General features: G+C 38.1%; 1 protein-coding gene across 3 annotated transcripts in view; it reads left to right on the forward strand.

Moving 5' to 3' along the window:
* The window catches only part of SRFBP1 (serum response factor binding protein 1), a 102,910-nt gene that overhangs the window by 23,016 nt on the left and 59,590 nt on the right, over positions 1 to 20,304 (forward strand). For 2 of the 3 annotated variants that reach the window (XM_072597148.1, XM_072597147.1), the window contains exons 2-3: positions 9,972 to 10,060; positions 12,673 to 12,745. The exons of the other annotated variant lie outside the window; for it this stretch is intronic. In XM_072597148.1, the coding sequence (XP_072453249.1) occupies positions 9,972 to 10,060; positions 12,673 to 12,745 (162 nt within the window). The remainder of the gene's footprint in view (positions 1 to 9,971; positions 10,061 to 12,672; positions 12,746 to 20,304) is intronic. 3 annotated transcript variants of the gene reach the window in all.

Here is a 20,304-nt window from a genome sequence, read left to right on the forward strand (position 1 = left end):
GGTCTAGTCCAAATTTTCTTTTGTGAGAAAAATTTATCCATTGTGAGAATTGAGGGAAAAAAACTTATTTTGTTGTTCAAACCTAGCCCTGTATAGCTGGGAAACTGGACCAACTGTGCCTGCTGCTTAGAAACCCTCAACTAAGGAACTAGATTATGCCAACCAGAAACTTAGTCAGATTTAAGAATTGATGTATCACAGTTGTGCATCTCAAGCAGCACATATATCTTACCTGAAAACTGGCTCTGTACTTATCAGATATTATTTCCATGTTCTTTTGGTTGTTTACAGATACTTGGGGGAAGTCAGATACCTCTCTTTTTCTTATTTCAGGGAATTGCATCTGTTCACTCTCTTCCAAATTGGAAAGTCTAATCTTTTCTCCACTAAGAAATCTTATTACCTAATACTGTATTGTTTTGTTTAATTAATTGGCCTACTTTGATTTTTGTTTTAATTTTTTAATGTCTACACCTCTATTCAGAGTGCAGCCCTAAGCTGAGAAAGGGGCCTGATCCCAATTTGTTAGACAAGTGGGATGCATTGCTTAAGAAATAAAATTGCTCAGGAGATTGAGCCATTGTTTTCTTGGTAATTTCATCTTTCATTGCCAAAGGGTGTCAGTATGTTAGTCATAATTCCAAATGTCAAGACTACTTCATAGCTCCAGTGGTAGTGCATTAGTGTGCCTATCTTTCCATTGTCTTTCTAGAATTGACTTTTCCCAACTTTTATCTTCTTTACCAATTTGGTATAAATTGGAGATTTGGGGCGGTTTGGTTGTGTATATAATTTGGAGCAGTCTTTCAGGTGGTTACCAATTGCTATATTTAACTTTTTTCGCCAAAATATATTGTTATTTGTTTTCAGTTGTCAACAATCACTTCCATAAAGTTCCAGATTTTCTCCCCCTCCATCTCCCCTCCTTTCCCAATACAGCAGACAATCTTTTTTTCTTTATTTTTAAGTTTTCAACATTCATTTCCACAAAATTTTGAGTTCCAAATTTTCTCCTCATCTCTCCCCTCCCTCACCCCAAAACACCTTGCATTCTGATTACCCCTTCCACCAGTCTGCCCTCTGTTCTAACCCCTCCCTTCCCTTATCCCCATCTTCTCTCTTGTCCTGTAGGGCAAGATAAATTTCTGTACCCGATTACCTGTATTTCTCATTTCCCAGATGTAAACAAAAACAATTCTCAACATTTGTTCCTAAACCTTTGAGTTCCAACTTCTCTTCCTTCCTCCCTCCCAACCCATCCCAACTGAGAAGGCAAGCAATTCAATATATGTGTAGTTTTGCAAATGACTTCCATAATAGTCATGTTGTGTAAGACTAATTATACTTCCCTCCATCCTATCCTGCCCCCCATTTATTCTGTTCTGTTTTTTGACCTTGTCTCTCCCCAAGAGTGTTTACTTCTAATTGCTCCCTCCTCCCATTTGCCCTTCCTTCCATCATCCCCCCACCCTGCTTATCCCCTTCTCCCCTACTTTCCTGTACTGTAAGATAGGTTTTCATACCAAACTGAGTGTGCGTATTATTTCTTCCTTGAGCCAAATGTGATGGGTAAGCTTCACTTTTTCCCTCTCACCTCCCCCCTTTTCCCCTTCATTGAAAAAGCTGTTTCTTGCTTCTTTTATGAGAGATAATTTCCCACATTCTATTTCTTTCTCCTCTCAATATATTTCTCTCTCTCCATAATTTTATTTTTTTAGATATGATCCTTTCCTATTCAACTCGCCCTGTGCTCTGCCTCTCTGTCTTTCCATCTCTTTCTCTGTCTCTCTCTCTCTCCATATATATATGTATATATATACATATATATACACACATATTTTGTATATATGTATATGTATATATATATATGTATATGTATATGTAGTGTTTGTGTATAATCCCTCCAAATACCCAAATATTGAGAAAAGTTTCAAGAGTTACAAATGTTGTCTTTCTATGTAGGAATGTAAACAGCCCCACTTGAGTAAGCCCCTTGTGATTTCTCTTTCCTGTTTGCTTTTTCATGCTTCTCTTGATTCTTGTGTTTGAAAGTCGTATTTTCTTTTCAGCTCTGATCTTTTCATCAAGAATGCTTGAAAGTCCTCTATTTCATTGAATGACCATTTTTTCCCCTGAAGTATTATACTTAGTTTTGCTGGGTAGGTGATTCTTGGTTTTAATCCTAGTTTCTTTGACTTCTGGAATATCATATTCCATGCCTTTTGATCCCTTAATGTAGAAGATACTAGATCTTGTGTAATCCTGATTGTATTTCCACAATACTCTAATTGTTTCTTTCTAGCTGCTTGCAATATTTTCTCCTTGACCTGGGAACTCTGTAATTAGGCTGCAACATTCCTAGGAGTTTCTCTTTTTGCCTCTCTTTCAGGAGGTGATTGGTAAATTCTTTCAATATTTATTTTGCCCTCTGGCTCTAGAATGTCAGGGCAGTTTTCCTTGATAATTCCATGAAAGATGATGTCTAGGCTCTTTTTTTGATCATGGGTTTCAGGTAGTTCAGTAATTTTAAAATTGTCTTTCCTGGATCTATTTTCCAGGTCAGTTGTTTTTCCAATGAGATATTTCACATTATCTTCCATTTTTTCATTCTTTTGGTTTTATTTTGTAATTTCTTGGTTTCTCGTAAAGTCATTAGCTTCCATCTGTTCCATTCTGATTTTTTTAAATTAATTTATTTACTTAACTTTTAACATTCATTTTTACAAAATTTTGGGTTCCAAATTTTCTCCCCATTTGTCCCCTCCACCCACCCCAAAACACCGAGCATTCTAATTGCCCCTATCACCAATCTGCCCTCTTTTCTATCATCCCTCCCTTCCCTTGTCCCCATCTTCTCTTTTGTCCTGTAGGGCCAGATAACTTTCTATACCCCTTTACCTGTATTTCTTATTTCCTAGTTGTTTGCAAGAACAATACTCAACAGTTGTTCCTAAAACTTTGAGTTCCAACTTTTCTTCATCCCTCCCTCCCCACCCATTCCCTTTGGAAGGCAGGCAATTCAATATAGGACATATCTGTGTAGTTTTGCAAATGACTTCATAATAGTTGTGTTGTGTAAGACTAACTATATTGCCCTCCATCCTATCCTGCCCCCCATTGCTTCTACTCTCTATTTTTACCCTATCCCTCCCCAAGAGTGCTGACTTCAAATTTCTCCCTCCTCCCATTGCCCTCCCTTCCCTCATCCCCTTCACCCTGCTTATCCCCTTATCCCCCACTTTCCTGTATTGTAAGATAGGTTTTCATACCAAAATGAGTGTGCATTTTATTCTTTCCTTTAGTGGAATGTGATGAGAGTAAACTTCATGTTTTTCTCTCATCTCCCCTCTTTTTCCCTCCACTAAAAAGTCTTTTGCTTGCGTCTTTTATGAGAGATAATTTGCCTCATTCCATTTCTCCCTTTCTTCTCCCAATATATTTCTCTCTCATCCCTTAATTCCAGTTTTTTAAGATGTGATCCCATGCTATTCAGTTCACCCTTGTGCTCTGTGTGTGTGTGTGTGTGTGTGTGTGTGTGTGTGTAATCCTACCCACTACCCAGATACTGAAAAGTTTCAAGAGTTATAAATATTGCCTTTCCATGTAGGAATGTAAACAGTTCAACTTTAGTAAGTCCCTTATGACCTCTCTTTGCTGTTTACCTTTTCATGCTTCTCTTCATTCTTGTGTTTGAAAGTCAAATTTTCTTTTCAGCTCTGGTCTTTTCATCAAGAATGCTTGAAAGTCCTCTGTTTCATTGAAAGACCATTTTTTCCCCTGAAGTATTATACTCAGTTTTGCTGGGTAGGTGATTCTTGGTTTTAGTCCTAGTTCCTTTGACTTCTGGAATATCCTATTCCATGCCCTCCGATCCCCTAATGTAGAAGCTGCTAGATCTTGTGTTATCCTGATTGTATTTCCACAATACTTGAATTGTTTCTTTCTAGCTGCTTGCAATATTTTCTCCTTGACCAAGGAACTCTGGAATTTGGCCACAATGTTCCTAGGAGTTTCTGTTTTTGGATCTCTTTCAGGTGGTGATTGGTGGATTTCTTGAACACTTATTTTGCCCTCTGGTTCTAGAATCTCAGGGCAGTTTTCCTTTCCATGAAAGATGATGTCTAGGCTCTCTTTTTGATCATGGCTTTCAGATAGTCCCATAATTTTTAAATTGTCTCTCCTGGATCTATTTTCCAGGTCAGCTGTTTTTCCAATGAGGTATTTCACATTATCTTCCATTTTTTCATTCTTTTGGTTTTGTTTTGTGATTTCTTGGTTTCTCATAAAGTCATTGGCCTCCATCTGTTCCATTCTAATTTTGAAAGAACTATTTTCTTCAGTGAGCTTTTGAACCTCCTTTTCCATTTGGCTAATTCTGCATTTGAAAGCATTCTTCTCCTCATTGGCTTTTTGAACCTCTTTTGCCGATTGAGTTAGCCTATTTTTCAAGGTGTTATTTTCATCAGCATTTTTTTGGGTCTCCTTTAGCAAGGTGTTGACTTTCTTTTCATGCTTTTTTTGCATCTTTCTCATTTCTCTTCCCAGTTTTTCCTCCACCTCTCTAACTTGATTTTCAAAACCCTTTCTGAGCTCTTCCATGGCCTGAGCGCACTGAATATTTATTTTGGATTTTTTGGATACAGAAACCTTGATTTCTATGTCTTTCCCTGATGGTAAGCATTGTTCTTCCTCATCAGAAAGGAAGGAAGGAGATATCTGTTCACCAAGAAAGTAACCTTCTATGGTCTTCTTTTTTTTCCCTTTTCTGGTCATTTTCCCAGCCAGTGACTTGACTTCTGGGCTTCCTTTCCACACGCACCTCGCCTCCAGATCTGCCCAGCCAGTGCTTGGGGTCTGAGATTCAAATGCTGCTTCCCAGCCTCAGGGCTTTGCGTCGGAGTGGGGCTGCTATTCAGTGTGAGATTAAGTTCAGGTGCTCAGGTTGGGGCAGGGCAGCCACACGGGGCTCAGTTCCCTCAGGGGGTTTACGGGGAGACCTTCAACAATGCATCTGAGCTCCTGCCTGCTTTGGGAGCCCCTGTCTGCTGCTGCCTCCCCTGCTGCCTCCCGAAGGGGCCTGAGTTATGCGGACACCCCATTCCCCTCTCAGCCACCCAGAAAGACTCTCTCACTCATCCCTGGCGCCTGTGGTTGGAGGGGCCTGCGCAGCCACTGGAGGTTCTGTCCCTGAAGCCTGCTCGAATCTGTTTGTCTTCGTGCTGGGTGGCCAAGGGAGGGCTTCGCTTTGCTCCGGGTCAGGTGTGCAATGGACCTTTTGGGTCAGTTTTTCATTTCTCTCTGGAACAGAAATCTCGTCCGCTCCATTGTTCTGTGGCTTCTGCTGCTCTAGAATTTGTTGGGAGTTCTTCTTTAGAGGTAATTTATGGGCTGTGGGTTTGGATCTAGCATACGTGTGTCTTTCTACTCCGCCATCTTGGCTCCTCCCCACTTCCATTCTGATTTTTAAAGAACTATTTTTCAGTGAGCTTTTGAGCTTTCTTCATTTGGCTAATTCTGCTTTTTAAAACATTCTTCTCCTCATTGACTTTTTGGACGTCTTTTGCCAATTGAGTTAGCCTATTTTTCAAGGTGTTATTTTCTTCAGCATTCTTTTGGTTTTCCTTTAGCAAGTTGTTGACTTGCTTTTCGTGATTTTCTTGCATCTCTCTCATTTCTCTTCCTAGTTTTTCCTCCACCTCTCTTTCTTGATTTTCAAAATCCTTTTTGATCTCTTCCATGGCCTGAGACCACTGCAAATGTATTTTGGATGTTTGGGATACAAAAGCCTTGACTTTTATGTCTTCCCCTGATGGTAAGCATTGTTCTCCCTCGTCTGAAAGGATGGGAGAAAATACCAGTTCACCAGGAAAGTAATCTTCTATAGACTTATTTTTTTCCCTTTTTTGGGCATTTTCCCAACCAATTACTTGACTTTTGGGTCCTTTATCAAGAGTAAGGTATGTTCTGGGGACCTGTAAATTCTCAGTTCCTTCAAGGTGGCTCAATCAAAGGAGAGGAGTTATTCCTTAAGGGTGTCCAGCTCTGCCAAGCCAGCACTCCTCCTTTCCCCAGGACCTTGCTCAGGGCTGAGATTCAGATCACTTGCTCAGTTCCTTCAGGGGCTTTAGGAAGAGGATAGGGCTGCCACACAGGGCTGAGGTTCAGTTCAGCTGCCCAGTTCCCCCAGTAGCTTTAAGCTGAGTGCTCCAACAGTGGATGCTGGCTGCTGCCTGCCTTGGCCACCGCCACTGCAGCTGCCCCTGCCTGGGGCTGGGGTGAAGGGAGGACCCTGCTCCCCTCTCACTGTCCTTTGAAGCTGGCTTTGGCGTTTGTGGGTTGAGGTATCTGTGAACTGATGCTGCTGCTGGGGATTTCACCCCTGAGGCCTGTTCTAGTCCTGCTCTTCCTAGTGCCTCCGCCAAGGCTGGGCTGTGCTCTGCTCAGCATGCAGTGCGACAAACCTTTCCCGTAGGCTGTCCAGGTCACCCTGGGGTGGAAATCTGCATTCCGTCCTTCTGTGGCTTCTGCTGCTCTAGCATTTGTTGAGAGTCATTCTTTACAGGTATTTTATGGGCTGTGGGGGAAGATCTAGAGTATATGTGTCTTTCTCTTCCGCCCCAGCTGGCAATCTTATATGGGCTCTACACATACATTTCTGTTAAACACATTTTCATGTTAATCGTGTTGCACAGAAGAATTAAAGTGAATGGAGAAACCATGGGAAAAACAAAACATAACAAAAGAGAAAATAGTCTGCTTCATTCTGCATTCTAATTCCATAGTTCTTTCTCTGTATGTAGATGGCATTTTGCATTATGAGACCTTTGGAAATGTTTTGGGTCCTTGCATTGCTTATACACCATGGCTGTTACTGTGTTCTCCTGGTTTTGCTCACTTCACTCAGCATCAGTTCATATGTCTTTACAGGTTTTTTTGATGTTGGCCTGTTGGTCATGTAATATTCCATTACATTCATATACCACAACTTCTCCAGCCATTTCCCAATTGATGGGCATCCCTCTTTTTTTCCCATCACAAAAAAGAGCTGCTATAAATATTTTTGTACATTTGAGTCCTTTTCCAATTTTTATGATCTCTGTGGAATACAGCCCTAGAGGTGGTATTGCTGGGTCAAAGAGTATACACATTTTCATAGCTCTTTGGGCATAGTTCCAAATTGCTCTGCAAAATGGTTGAATCATCTCACAGCCCCTGCAACAATGAATTAGTGTTCCAACTCTCCCACATCTTCTCCAACATTTATCATCTTCCTGTTTTGTCATGTTAGCCAATCTGATAGGTGTGATGTGGTACCTCAGAGTTGTTTTGCTTTGCATCTCTCTAATCAATGGTGATTTAGAGCTTTTTTTATATGACTATAGATAACTTTAATTTCTTCCTCTGAAAACTGCCTGTTCATATCCTTGGACCATTTATCACTTAGGGAATGACTTGTTTTCTTGTAAATTTTACTCTGTTCTCTGTATATTTTAGATATGAGGCCTTTATCACAGACACTAATTGTAAAAATTCTTCCCCAGTTTCCTGCTTCCTTCCTAATCTTGGTTGCATTGGCTTTGTTTGTGCAAAATCTTTTCAATTTAATGTAATCAAAGTTATCCATTTTGTATTTCATAATGTTCTCTACCTCTTGTTTGGTCATAAATTCCTCCATTCTCCATAAATCTGACAAATAAACTATTCTGCCACCCTATTTTCCAGTTTTCCAATCAGTTTTTGTCAAACAGTGAATTCTTATTCCTTTGCAGTGAACTTGAGAAGTGTTTATTAATATCCTTTTGCCAGTTATGAATTGGGGGAATTACTTTTGGTCTTATTACTCTGTATAGACCTTTTTTCAGAGCATTAACACAAAGAATTTTTTTTCCCCTAATCAAGAGATTCCTTTGTCCTACTTGCATTGATTTTGTTAGTATGATAGTTTTCAATTTCATGTAAGTAGTTACTTATATTGTCTTTTGACACATGCTGACACGCAGTCCACTACAGATTTATTTTACATAAACCTTAAGTTTGCTCTCTTAGCTACAGGGCAATCAGTTTGCACCTCCCTAATCAATTCACTACCCCACTCTCCACATCAGCATTTCCGCACTTTTTCATCCTCCATCAAATCTCCCATGGTTCCCATCTCTTCCATCTTCCCTACTGAGAACCTTACTTCATATTTTACTGAAAAAATTGTGGTTCTTCACCAAGAGCTGTCTCTTCTTCCCTCCTCTTTATCTCACGTCACCCAAAAGCTTTCCATCACTTTCTCTTCCTCTACTCATCTCACATGAAAATGTAGCCCTTCTCCTTGCCAAGGCAAACCCCTCTACAAGCACAAATGTTCCCATTCCATCTCATCTTTTCCAGATTGCCCCCTTTGTCATGCCTGTTCTCTCCTTTCCTCTCTACTGGCAGTGTCCCTATTGCCTACAAATATATTTCTACCTTCAAAAAACTTTCACTAAAAAAAAACAAAAACCTTCTACTTGATCTATCCATCCAAGTTAGGTATTACTCCATATCACTCCTGCCTTTGTGGCTAAGCTCCTTAAGAAGTTTGTCCACAATAGGTGCCTCCACTTCCTTTCCTTTCAACTCTTTTCTTAACTCTGAACAGTCTGGCTTCTGACCCCATCATTCAACCACTGCTTTTTCCAAAGTTACTAATCTCTTAATTGCCAAATCTAAATGACTTCTTCTCAATCCTCATCCTTTTTGACCTCTGTGCAGCTTTTACAATAATACTCATAGCCAGCATTTCTGTAGCACTTACTTTGTGCCAGACACCCTGCTAACCTAGCTGCCCCATTGGTACTCGGCAGCCACACTCTTCTCCTTCACGTCTTCTCTCTTGTCTCTCAGTTTTGGGGAGGGTACTGTGTCCTTTTCCAGTTACCAGAAGAGCCTTGGGCCTCTTCTCTTCTCCCTCTGTACCATGTTATTTGATCTCATCTGCTTCAGTGGATTCAATTATGATCTCTGTACTAATGATTTTCAGATCTCCCTGTCTGACCCTAACCTTTCTGTTGACCTCCACAATCTCCCATTGCCAGCTGCTCATTGGACATCTCAAACTAGATGTCTCATAGACATTTTGTACACAGTATAGTCAAAGTAAACTCATTATCTTTCTCTGAAACCCTTCTTCCCTTTTATCTCTCTCTTTTAGTTTCATGGGCACTACCATCCCTCTATTCACCTAGGCTTGAAATCTTGGTGCCATTCAACTCTCCACTCTCTTACTCCCCATGTAAAATCTGTTGTTGAGGCAGATTTGACCTTCATATCATCTCTCACAACCCTCTTCCCCTATCCATACATACATACAATGCTTTTATCCTCCTGCATGTCCTCATTACCTCATTCCTGGACTCTTGTGTGAAGTGTGTGTAGGTTGTGTAGATAGCCTCTGAGGTCCTGCCCACCACTGAAGTTCTGTGATTCTTTGATTTCGGGGAGCAAATACAGGGGGTATTTTATGTAGTAACACAGTAGAGATGTTTTATTATAGAAGAAAGTAATAATAATCACTTTAAAAGTTTGAAAAGCACTTTATAGGTATTGCCTTATTTTATCTCAGCCATCTAACTGAATTAGAGTTTTTTATTTCATTTTGTTAAAAGAAAATCACTTGTAATTTCACTGTGCTTAGAGTAATAAATGAGGAAAAAGACATTTAGAAGATTCCAGAGTAACCTGTCTTTAAGAAAAACATAGAAATATTACTAGCTTGGAATGTTTTCACTTTTTTTGCAACTGTTTGTTCGCAGACCTCAGACACATTTTCAGGCTGTTAGTTTCATACTTTACTGATGTTTATGGAAATAGCTTGATTTTTATCATCCTATTAATTCATTCAAGTATTTTTTTATGTGTTACACTACGTATTTTACTTGGGCTTAAAATAAGTATGCCTTTGTGCTTGAATTGTGTCTTCCATTTTGGTTTCATTCTTCCAGGTGGTGAAGTTGAGGAAAGAAGTGAAGAGGACTCGAGTTTTGGTTATTCGCAGGCTTACCAGGCATCTCGCCAAACTGAAGTCAAAAAAGTTAGTGATTTTCATTAATAATCATGTACTACCTAGACACAAATGAAGAATTATCTTTAACCATTATTTACTCTGCTAGGGGGTTAGACCCTCAATAAGAATTCCAGCTGCTAACTTCTATAGGGAACATAATTGTTGCTGTAATTGAGTTTCATGAACCTATTCTCTTGGGTTTGGGACCAAACTAATAATTTCTTTGTGAATTCTTCTAGTCAAAATTTTCCAGTTTTCCTTTAAGCGATTATAAGTATTATGTTCCCTATATAATAGAAATAGAAACTTTTTTCTTGGCTAGCTATTTGTAATTTGTTGTTTTTGAACAAAAAATTTCCTTTTATACTAGGTGACTATGATATTGATTGTAGTTTTAAAGTTCTGGTACTATGAATCAGTTGTTTACTTTGATATAGTCCAGAGGTGGGGAACATGTGGCCCTCTAGGTCCTCAGATGCAACCCTTTGACCAAATATTCTATGATGTTTGCATTCAGTCAAAGGGCTGCACTTGAGGACTTAGATTGCCACATGTGACCTCGAGGCTGCAGGTTCCCTACCCCTGGTAAAAGTCAGGCAACATTTATAGAAATGGCCCTGAAAGTCAAAAATAAATGTTGTTACATTGAACCTATGAGAAGTAGGGGGTTAGTTTCCCACAACTGCCAAAAACTATAATCTTGCTGAAAATATGCTTTTATGCATAAAATTCTTTATAACAAAATATAAATGCTGATAATATACACTTTTCCCAACACAGTAACCTTGAAATAACCCATAAAATGCCATACACAAAATAAAATTGGTAACATGCGAAACATTTTATCTCACTAGTAATTCCCTAAGAATTCTGTGACCTTTTGTGCTAACATCCCACTTTAAAAAAAATTGATTTCAGACAGTATTCAGTTTTTATAACACGTGAAATATATAATACCATGAGTACTGTGCAGCAAATAACATTCTTAAATTTAAAACATTTTTTAACCTGAATCTTCCACTGTGTCAGGACTGTGAGGGTGTTAAACTATATACTATATTACTGTAAACCTCTCTACCTTGGCTGCCCTCTGAAAACCAAGGGAGAAGTTGCTGGGATTTTAGTCATTCAGTCTAGTCAGCCAGGATCCCAGCATGGTCAGTTCTGTGTTTCCCTATCTCCAGCCCCTTTTAAAGGCTCCAGCAGTCCTGGGAGTAGAGCCAGTGCTTACCAAGACCTTCCAAGGGACAATGCCTTCCCCCTACTACCTAAGTACCCTGTGCTATATACCCTGTTCATTCCCTCCTTCACCCCCTCTGAGTACTGAAGAGTTTGACTTCAGATTGACTTGGGAGGAACATACAGAGGCAGCCAGGTTTTACCCCTAGCAACTTCTCCATTACCTCAGAAGACTATGAGGTCTCCACATCATACTTAGATATTCTGCCTCTACTGCACATAGCCAAGAATGTGCTGGGTTGCCAAAGCGAAAGTGAAAATGAGGTTATTAATAAAATCATGGAGATGCTTGAAGTCGTGCTTGAGAGTCAGAGCATGAATGTTGAAGATCAACTGTAGTTTTATTTTTTATTCAGATTACCACTTAGTTTGAAATTTAAAACATTTAATAATAATCCTGTACATTTATATATGTTATAGTTTGTAAAGAATTTGCACAAGTAGGATCTTACTTGATCTGCTATTTTTTTATTATTTTACTAAAAAGTTATATCATTTTATCATTGTCACTAATTTTTGGGAAAATTACGATTATAGTATTTTTTTCTGCCTTAAACACTGTTGTTTTCATAGCACCTTTCCATATTAGGCTTACTTTTTTTCTTGTATCACATATCTGTTCTTTTCTTTGAGTATTTATGCATCTTTTCTCCCATAAGAATCGTGCTCTAATGATGTTTAGTGTTTCTAAAGTTTTTAAGTTGTATCGGAGCACTTTATTTATAACAACCCTAAGAGAGGTGGGTGTGCAGTTTGCTATACCCATTTTATCTGTGAGGAAAATGAGTCTTTGAGAGGCTGATTTGCCTATGATCTTGTGCAAATTAGAGCTGACACTTAAGCCTAATACTGTTTAGTAGTCTTTTAACAATACTGAGTACTTTCACTTCAAAGAAATCCTTCAGTATGCTTATTTTTAATCATAAATTTTATTGTAGCTTAACAAGTACAAGTATTTCAGAAATACAAGAGAAAAAATTCTCAACAACAAAAAACAGGAGAGATTACATATATTTGTGCAATAATGTATAAATTGTTATTTACCAAATAAAGAAGTTTATTAAAAGTATTTACAGAATACAAATAGAAGGTTTGTTTTTTTTTTAATGCTCATATTTTTGTGAGAAAATTCATTAGGGATACTTCCATGAAAAAACCAAAGGACATGGAAACAGAGAAAGTAGGCCCTCTGCCTGTGGTTATATGAATCACAGTATTTAAATCTTCTGTAATTCTTCAGTAGTCATCCCAACAATTAATTATTCCTCATTTATTTATATCTTTCCATTAGTGTTTGAGATTTGTTGTACTTTTAACAGAATTTTCAATATTTTAGTAAATATGTGCATCTGCTGTGAATGGCTTATTTTGTTACATACATAATGACGTGTTTTCTGTAGGGGTACTGAAGATTTATTATCAAAAAATCAAAGACGAACACAACGACTACTTGAGGAAATTCATGCCATGAAGGTAATGATGTGTATTGATTATACAGAAAACTTCTTAGGTTCTTTTAATGACCTACCTGAAATACTGAATAGGTCAGCTTGTCTAAGGAAAATGTAGAACATTTAAGCTTTTACTTTTCCATGTTTTTCACTAAATCTCCAAAATTGTTAAGAATAGTTGAGTTGTAGACCTGCTGAACTAACATACGTGTTTAGCAGAAGAGTTTCATACCATGAGCTTGTATGATGATCAGTACAAGTACAAGTATTGGTGTAACCATGTTATTTAGGAATTCTGATAATGATGCTGGTTTTTAACATCGTACTTTGTTAGTTACCAACTCAATAAATGTTTGTGTGGTGACATCAGTATTTTCAGTTTAATTCTGTAGTCAATAGACATTGTAATGCCTTAACAAGAACCCTGTCTACCCCTTGTCCCCTCAGTCATACTCTTTACTGGCATAATTTTCAGTTCCTTTCATTCCTTAAATTGTAGAACTCTCATTTTCTAAATAACATACCATCAAATGTCTAGAAAACTTTCATTACAAACTTAAAGCAACATTTGGTAGCAGCATTTATCTTAATTATAAGGTATATTTTGTATGCATGGATGAACATTACATTTCAAAGGTCTGGGTTTGAAGTTGAGTAGAAAATTAAGAGAATTCATAAAATTCTTTCCTTTTGTTCACAAATAATCAAATCTTCTCTACATTGTTTCCTTCTTTATCTATACGTTTGTGGAATTCCCCATATGGGAATTTACTCTAGGGTGGCAGCCTATTTCTGATTTAATAAAAGCTCAGAGGTAGTCTCAGGCACATAGAGATTAGGTTACTTGCTTAGGGTTTGCTAGAGGCAGAATTTGAATTGAGGTCTTCCTCTTTCCAAGCCCAATATTCAATTTTATTCCATGATTCATTTTTGTGAAATGAAAAATAGTTAAAGAAAAAATATATAGCTAGTTGTTTGGGAAAATTGTCAATATAATCTACAGCTAAATAGTTATCATATGTATCAGTTGATTTTGCTTTAACATTTTTGTTACAAGGAAGGTTTCAGTAGATGATACTTGGGGCTAAGATGTGGTAAAACACCTATGGAATAAAATCTTTAAAAATTGCAAAAGAATAGATAAAATATCTTAATTGAGAAAGAGGTGTATGTTGTTTTTGTTGTTGTTGTTTTAATTAAGGCAGTACTTGATAGTTATTCCCAAAATTGAAATACTTCTTTCAACAACCTTTGAAGTAAAATTACTTAATACATGTTTCCTGGTGTTAATTGGCCTGTTGGTTTTTATTATATATGCCATTTTACTCATTAATCTTAGTAGATTAAAATAGGGTCTCTGAGAGTAACAATAAAGGGGGGAGAGAGAGAGAAAGAGTGAGAGTGTCTCTGTGTGTGTGTGTATTTAAGAAACCAAAGCCCTAACCAAATTACATTGCCTTGCCTGTCCAAATTATCCCTATAATTTCTACTGGATAGTCATTTTTCATTGTCCTAAATTGTTCAGAGGCTTTGAAATACTATATAATTACTATGTTTATTTTACTTGGAAAGAGTGCAGTATGTTGAATATGGACAGACTTGGGAATGAAAAATATTATGAGTAATACAGACTTTCTCTCCTGTGTAACTGTTAACTATTTTCATTTACATGGAGAATTTTCAGTATTTGTAAATCTGTATTCAGAAGTTGTTTGGTGATAATTTTAAGTTTCTAAGATGTTCATATTATTTATTTACTCATACAGTTTCATTTAATTTGTTGTGCCTGTTGTCTAGGCTTGTCAAGAACTTTATAGAATCCTCTTCTGCTTCCTGGGAGCCTACACTTCTTTACAGGCAGAATCCCATATCTTTTGGTCATAATATTACCTGTTATAATCAAGTTCGGTTGTCTTCCCTTCACCTTTTTCTTAGACCTTTTCGAAAATTGAATTAAGCTGAACAAGAACACAATGGAGAACCAAACCTACTGTGCTGTCCTTGAATGTGAATATGGAGTTCTGGTCCCTAGATAGTCATTTTGAAAATTAATGATTTTCTCTTGAAAGAAAATCAACACAAAGAACAGTTTTCTGAACTGAAAAATCTTTTTTCAAAGTTAAGTCTAATTTGTACTAAAAGTGAGAATATTACAAAAAAATAAGACAATGTAGAAAGCTCACCATTTCAATTACATTTAGAGAAATACTCCTACTCATCTCTCCTTTCCAGGGTAAGTTTTTCCTTGGCTCAGACATTGCCACATTTTTATTTTCTTGCTCATGAATACCATCCTGTACTTGCTTTCTGTGATGGTAGGGTATTTTATTGCATTATGACTTTCTTGTAAAGGAGATTTAAGATATTTTTAGAAATCAAAGTCCTTTGTTTTCTGGACAAGAAAAATGCACTGATTTTTATGATACCATAAAATCATAATGTTCTAATTTCACAGACTTTATTACATATAAAATCCTGCCATTGTTGTCCTTTTGAGTTGAACCAACACTTGTAGCTTGAGTATATTGGATATGTAATGGTTTATGAAATATTCTGATACTACTGGAAATTACTTGTAGAATCCCAACAGTTTTACATTCCAGTTTTATATTTGGGTGATGATTGAATGTAGGTTCCTCCATATATGTAGAAAATCTCTTCTAGATCCCTTAATGCCCTGCTATCAAAGCATCTGGAACTTCACAGTCCAAAATATGGAAAAAAAGATTCTTCTCCAGCTTAGTTAGCAGTAACTATCAATTCTGAGCAAAATTTTAGTAAATAAGGTACTTCTGGATGGTGTATGAGTGGTGTCTCTCTCTCCAAAGTTATGATCTATTTATTTTTTGGTTTTATGCAGTTTACCTGAGAATGAAGAATTCCCTACTTCCTAGTCAAATTTTGACTAACCTAACTGCCCCCCTTGAAATGATGTAAGGGCCTCCTACATTGGGGATATCAAAATTACTTAAACGGTGGTGAAATCTTTTTGCATCTTACTTTCTTTAAAGTTACTGCCAGCAAGTTTTCATATTGCCCTGTTTTCTTTTTCGGTCTTGCTTGCCTCTTTTCCCAATTGCCACTATAAGAAAGAGCTTATCAGACTTGATTTTAAAAGTTTAGCTTTTGATGCCAAAAGAAAAAAGGGATGAGTTGATGGGACTATTTGTTAAAAAGAACTGATGGAAGAACTAGCTTTAAGAGAAGCATGAAGACCTAGAATGTGCTTCTTACTGCTTCTCCAATCTTTGTGTATTTTTCTAGTCCTTCCAATCTGGCGAGGAAGGATTATTCCCTTTTACATTGAGATTTGATCACCTGTGTGCTGGTACTTCCAAACATAACAATATATTTCCCCATCCTCTGCTGCAGATAACAAATGACTAGTATAAGCAGTCATATATTGGCAACCTGTTTCTCCCTCCTTCCATTTAATCTATTATAATGGAAAGCACACCCCCACACCCTCCCTCCAATAATCATTTTTTTTTCTATCCTACATTTTCTATTTTGTATTTACCATAACTTCCCCATCTCTCCACTCTGGGATGTCGTGAGGGTTCAAATTAGATAATTGAATGTAAAGCGTTTTGCAAACCTTAAAGCACTACATAAATGCCAATGATTATTTTTAGCCTCCACTGTGGCGGTGACTTCATTCCCTGAGCATTCTTCTGTATTCCTGCTGAGCTCAGACTGTTTCTAGAGCAATACGGGGCTATGCTGGTAAATACTGGGGGAGGAGAAGATGCAGGCACACACACTTTTAAACGTGTTAACATTTTCTTAAGTGTAGCAAATCAATGAAACATAAATCAAGCCTTGATTTGTAGTGATTGCTCATTTCTGAGGTGGAAGTGCTTGTACTGAAAGTTTAACAGTGGACTTCAGTGAGTAGATTAGTACTGACGACAGTCCATCCTCTCCACGCCAATCTGAGACAGTTATTGTCACCACCTCCAGGGAAAACATACTGATTCTGCTAAAACTCTATTTTCTCCTTTACCTCAAAAAATTATTTTACTCTGAAAAGGAAAAGAGAAGGTGAAAATTGGCCAGGTATTTCCACTATGCTAGATGCCATGCCAAGTAGCTATGTCATAGGAGGAAGAATAATAGTGGAACTGTCCTAAATTCATAATAGACAAATTCAAGAGCCTACAATCATCTGTGGCCTCAGCTGAACCAAGTTTGAGTAGTAAGGGTGGTGATCTATAAGCTCTCTAATATAAGGAGGTGAATTTGGTATCATAAGTATTACTAAGACTTTGTAGAATAGAAGTGACTGGAAAGTGTTTCTTGAAAGTATTTGTTTTTCAGAAAGCACACAAAATGTAAATGACAGTAGAATTATCAGTTTATATTAAGATATTTTCACATGATGGAATCTAGGAATGAAAGGAATAAAGCATGGTTAGCCGAGTAGGCAGAGATATTGAAGGCAGAAACAGAAGCCATATTATTCAATTTAACAATAGGCCCCTAATGCAAAGGAAAAACAAAAGTGTCTTGTCCTAAGGAACCTTACATTTGTCTTAAGATGTAGGAGGGATATAGTATGTACATAGGGAAATATACAGTCATTTTACAAGGGAGAGAATACTAGCAACTGAAGAATCTAAATCCTAAATTAGGAGATCTAGAGTGTCATAGGGGTCATTTGAGTTGAGTTTTTCCAGAAACTGAGAAGAGAATATATCTTGGTAACGCCAATGAGATGTTCACAGCACCTACCACAGCCATGAATATGCCAACACAGTTCTGAATTGTGAAATTCAACATACTTTCCACATGGAAGACAGAACCAAAACATTTATTCAGACAGCAGAAAGCTGAATCCTAACACCAAAAAAACAAATCCATCATAGCAACAAAGAAATCTGTACCCAGTAACAATGCAGAGGACAACACCATCCCCCAGCCTTCCCTCTGTTAGGCATCCCACAAGCCAGCTCCCTTAAGCAAATCACAAATGGGTTTCACCACTCACACTAGTTGCTGCCTTTCCCTGCTCTGATTGCTCTCTGACTAACTTCCTCTCAGTTCTGCTTTAGCTCCGCCTCTTCCTGTTCTACCCTTCTTATTCCACCCCCTCATGTTTCATGTGATGATTCATGTGACTCAGGCTTCCATGTGACTTAAACAGGTCACATGGGCCTTTTAATGGATGGGAAAGATCTTTCCATTAAGAAGCAAAATTATATGAACAATAAGCAAAAATGCATTATCAATACAATCCCACGTTAGGAAAGCATGGACACAAGTGATGGAATACTGTGTATGGGTAATAGCTTGTAAATTCATTTGACTAGAATAGATAACATGTAAAGATGATTGATGTGAAATTTTGCCGAAAAGGCAGGTGGGAACTAGTTTGTGGAGAGCTTTAAATACCAGGTTAAGGCAATAGGGAGCCACTGAATATGTTTGAGAAAGAAGAATGATACAGATCTCTGGGGAAATTCACTTTGGTAGTTATGTGTAGGAAGAAGTGGAGATGTAAGAGACTAGAAGCAGAATAACCAATTCAAAAGTTATTGCAATATTCTTGGCAAGAAGTTGTAGCTTTGAACCTAGTTTAACTAACTGGAAAAACACAAAGGAGTTGAGTGACTGGCAGTAGCAAGGATGAAAAAGATTTTAAACCATTAGTAAGCACTTCAGGTCAAACACTGTACTGAGTGCTGGACATACAAATAGAAAAGTGAGATAGGCCTTGCTCTCAAGAGACTTATATTTTAATAGGGGAGAAAACACATGTATAAGGATTTAACTGCAAGTCAGATGGAAAGTTCTCATGATCTTTGGTTTCAATGGCAAAGCAAATGGTAATATATTTTTTTTTATTTTTAAGTAATTCCCAGTGATAAAATCATGTAAGTTTCAGATATTCAGCAGTTTAACAATGCCAAGTACTTTGATAGTTTCTTTTCTGGATCTTCAGTAACTTTGGCTGTAGCCCTTAAAGAGGAACTGCTGTTAGTCTGCACTTCGATAGGGGGAAGAAACATTGTCTAGAAATATTGTTATTATCAAGGATCTTAGATTCAGGGTCCTGGACTGTCTCCATTAGTTTGAGGGGAAAATAGTAGACAAAGTGGTAGTGGTTATACTTACCTGGTACATGCTACCTCTTCCCTCAACCTCAGTGCTTTGCTGCTTCAGCTAGGCTGGCTTACCTGCCCTGTGAGTGGCAGTTCGTTGGCATTTGGTGGGAATGGTTGACCCCCTCTCCACAGGAGTTACTTTCCTGGATAATAGTTGTGAATGTTGGGTTTTAAGTAGGATCAGTGGATTGGGAGATGAGGGTTGCCACAACCAGGGTTCTTGTATTGAGGGTACAAGTTATTCAGTCCTGTTAGTGATTGCTTTGGGGCATTGACCAAGACCCCTAAAATGGTCTTAGACTTTCTCTATTGGGGTCTGAGGGTGTATATTGGCCAGGCTGGTGGTGGGTGTTTGACATACCTGGTAGCTGCTCCTCAGTAGAATAAAGAATAGAAGGTAGAAGAAATGGTGAATGAAGGAAAGGTTGTGAACTGGGGGAGGAATTCTAATGTTCTGGGTACTGGTGGCAGCACAGTTAGAGGTGAAAGGATGATTTAAAAGATAGGACTTTTTTGGGGGGTGGCAGAGGTGCAGTAAACTGAAAGTGCAGGTCTTAGATGTTGAGAGAATTTATGAATTGGAAGGTTGGTGAGGGGGTCATAAACGAGACCATTGAAGTTCCCAGTGTGAGGGCAGATGTCTCATCATGAAGAAAAGCAGAATGAGTGATCTGGGGGCCAGTAAATAACTTCAGTAATATCTGAGCCAGATGACATAGAGGGATGAATGAACGTCAGAGGAGAGATGATTTGGGAATGGTGTCTGAGAGTCAGGAAGCAGCAGTGAGAAACCAAGCTTGTACTTCATGCTGGCCCCATCTAGAGGAGATGACCAGAGAGCAGTCCAGGAGGGCAGGGAAGCCAAGTTTTAGTGAGCATGAAAAAGACATCGAGAGCAAAAAAAAAGTTTGCTTACAATAGAAAGGTTACAGAAAACAAGGTCGTTTGTTCTTGTTGTGGATCAGTAAGTAAGTATCTGAGGCTGGATTTGAACTCATGAAGATGAGTCTTCCTGGCTCCAGGACCAGCACTCTATCCAGTGCACCATCTTGCTGCCGTTCCATTACATTATGCTACCTCTTTACCCCTGAAAATTAATTTTTCCTTCTCCAGCTCATATTACAGACTAGGAAATTGAGGCAATTAGGAAATTAAGTTACACAGGGTCACAAAGTTAGTGTCTAAGGCCAGATTTGATCTCAATCTTCCACTGTGCCACTTAGCAGCCCCACTGGGTAGAGACTTGATAAGGCTAAGGTAAATGGAAACTGGAAATTGGGAAGTAGAAACAGGTGAAAATGTTTTTCTGCTTGTCCGTTATTAGCTCTTTAATCACAGGGGTTAGGAGAGGAAAACAGGCTGGCAGGTGATTCTAATAGTTTTCAGTGGTAAATTCTCATTTGATTAGGGGTCCCACTCTTTAAGGGGCCTGTGCGGTTGGAAGATGTTGTCATTTCTCTCCAAGAAAGAAGGG

This window comes from Notamacropus eugenii, chromosome 3 (genome assembly GCF_028372415.1).
Source record: "Notamacropus eugenii isolate mMacEug1 chromosome 3, mMacEug1.pri_v2, whole genome shotgun sequence".
Lineage (NCBI taxonomy): Eukaryota > Metazoa > Chordata > Mammalia > Diprotodontia > Macropodidae > Notamacropus > Notamacropus eugenii.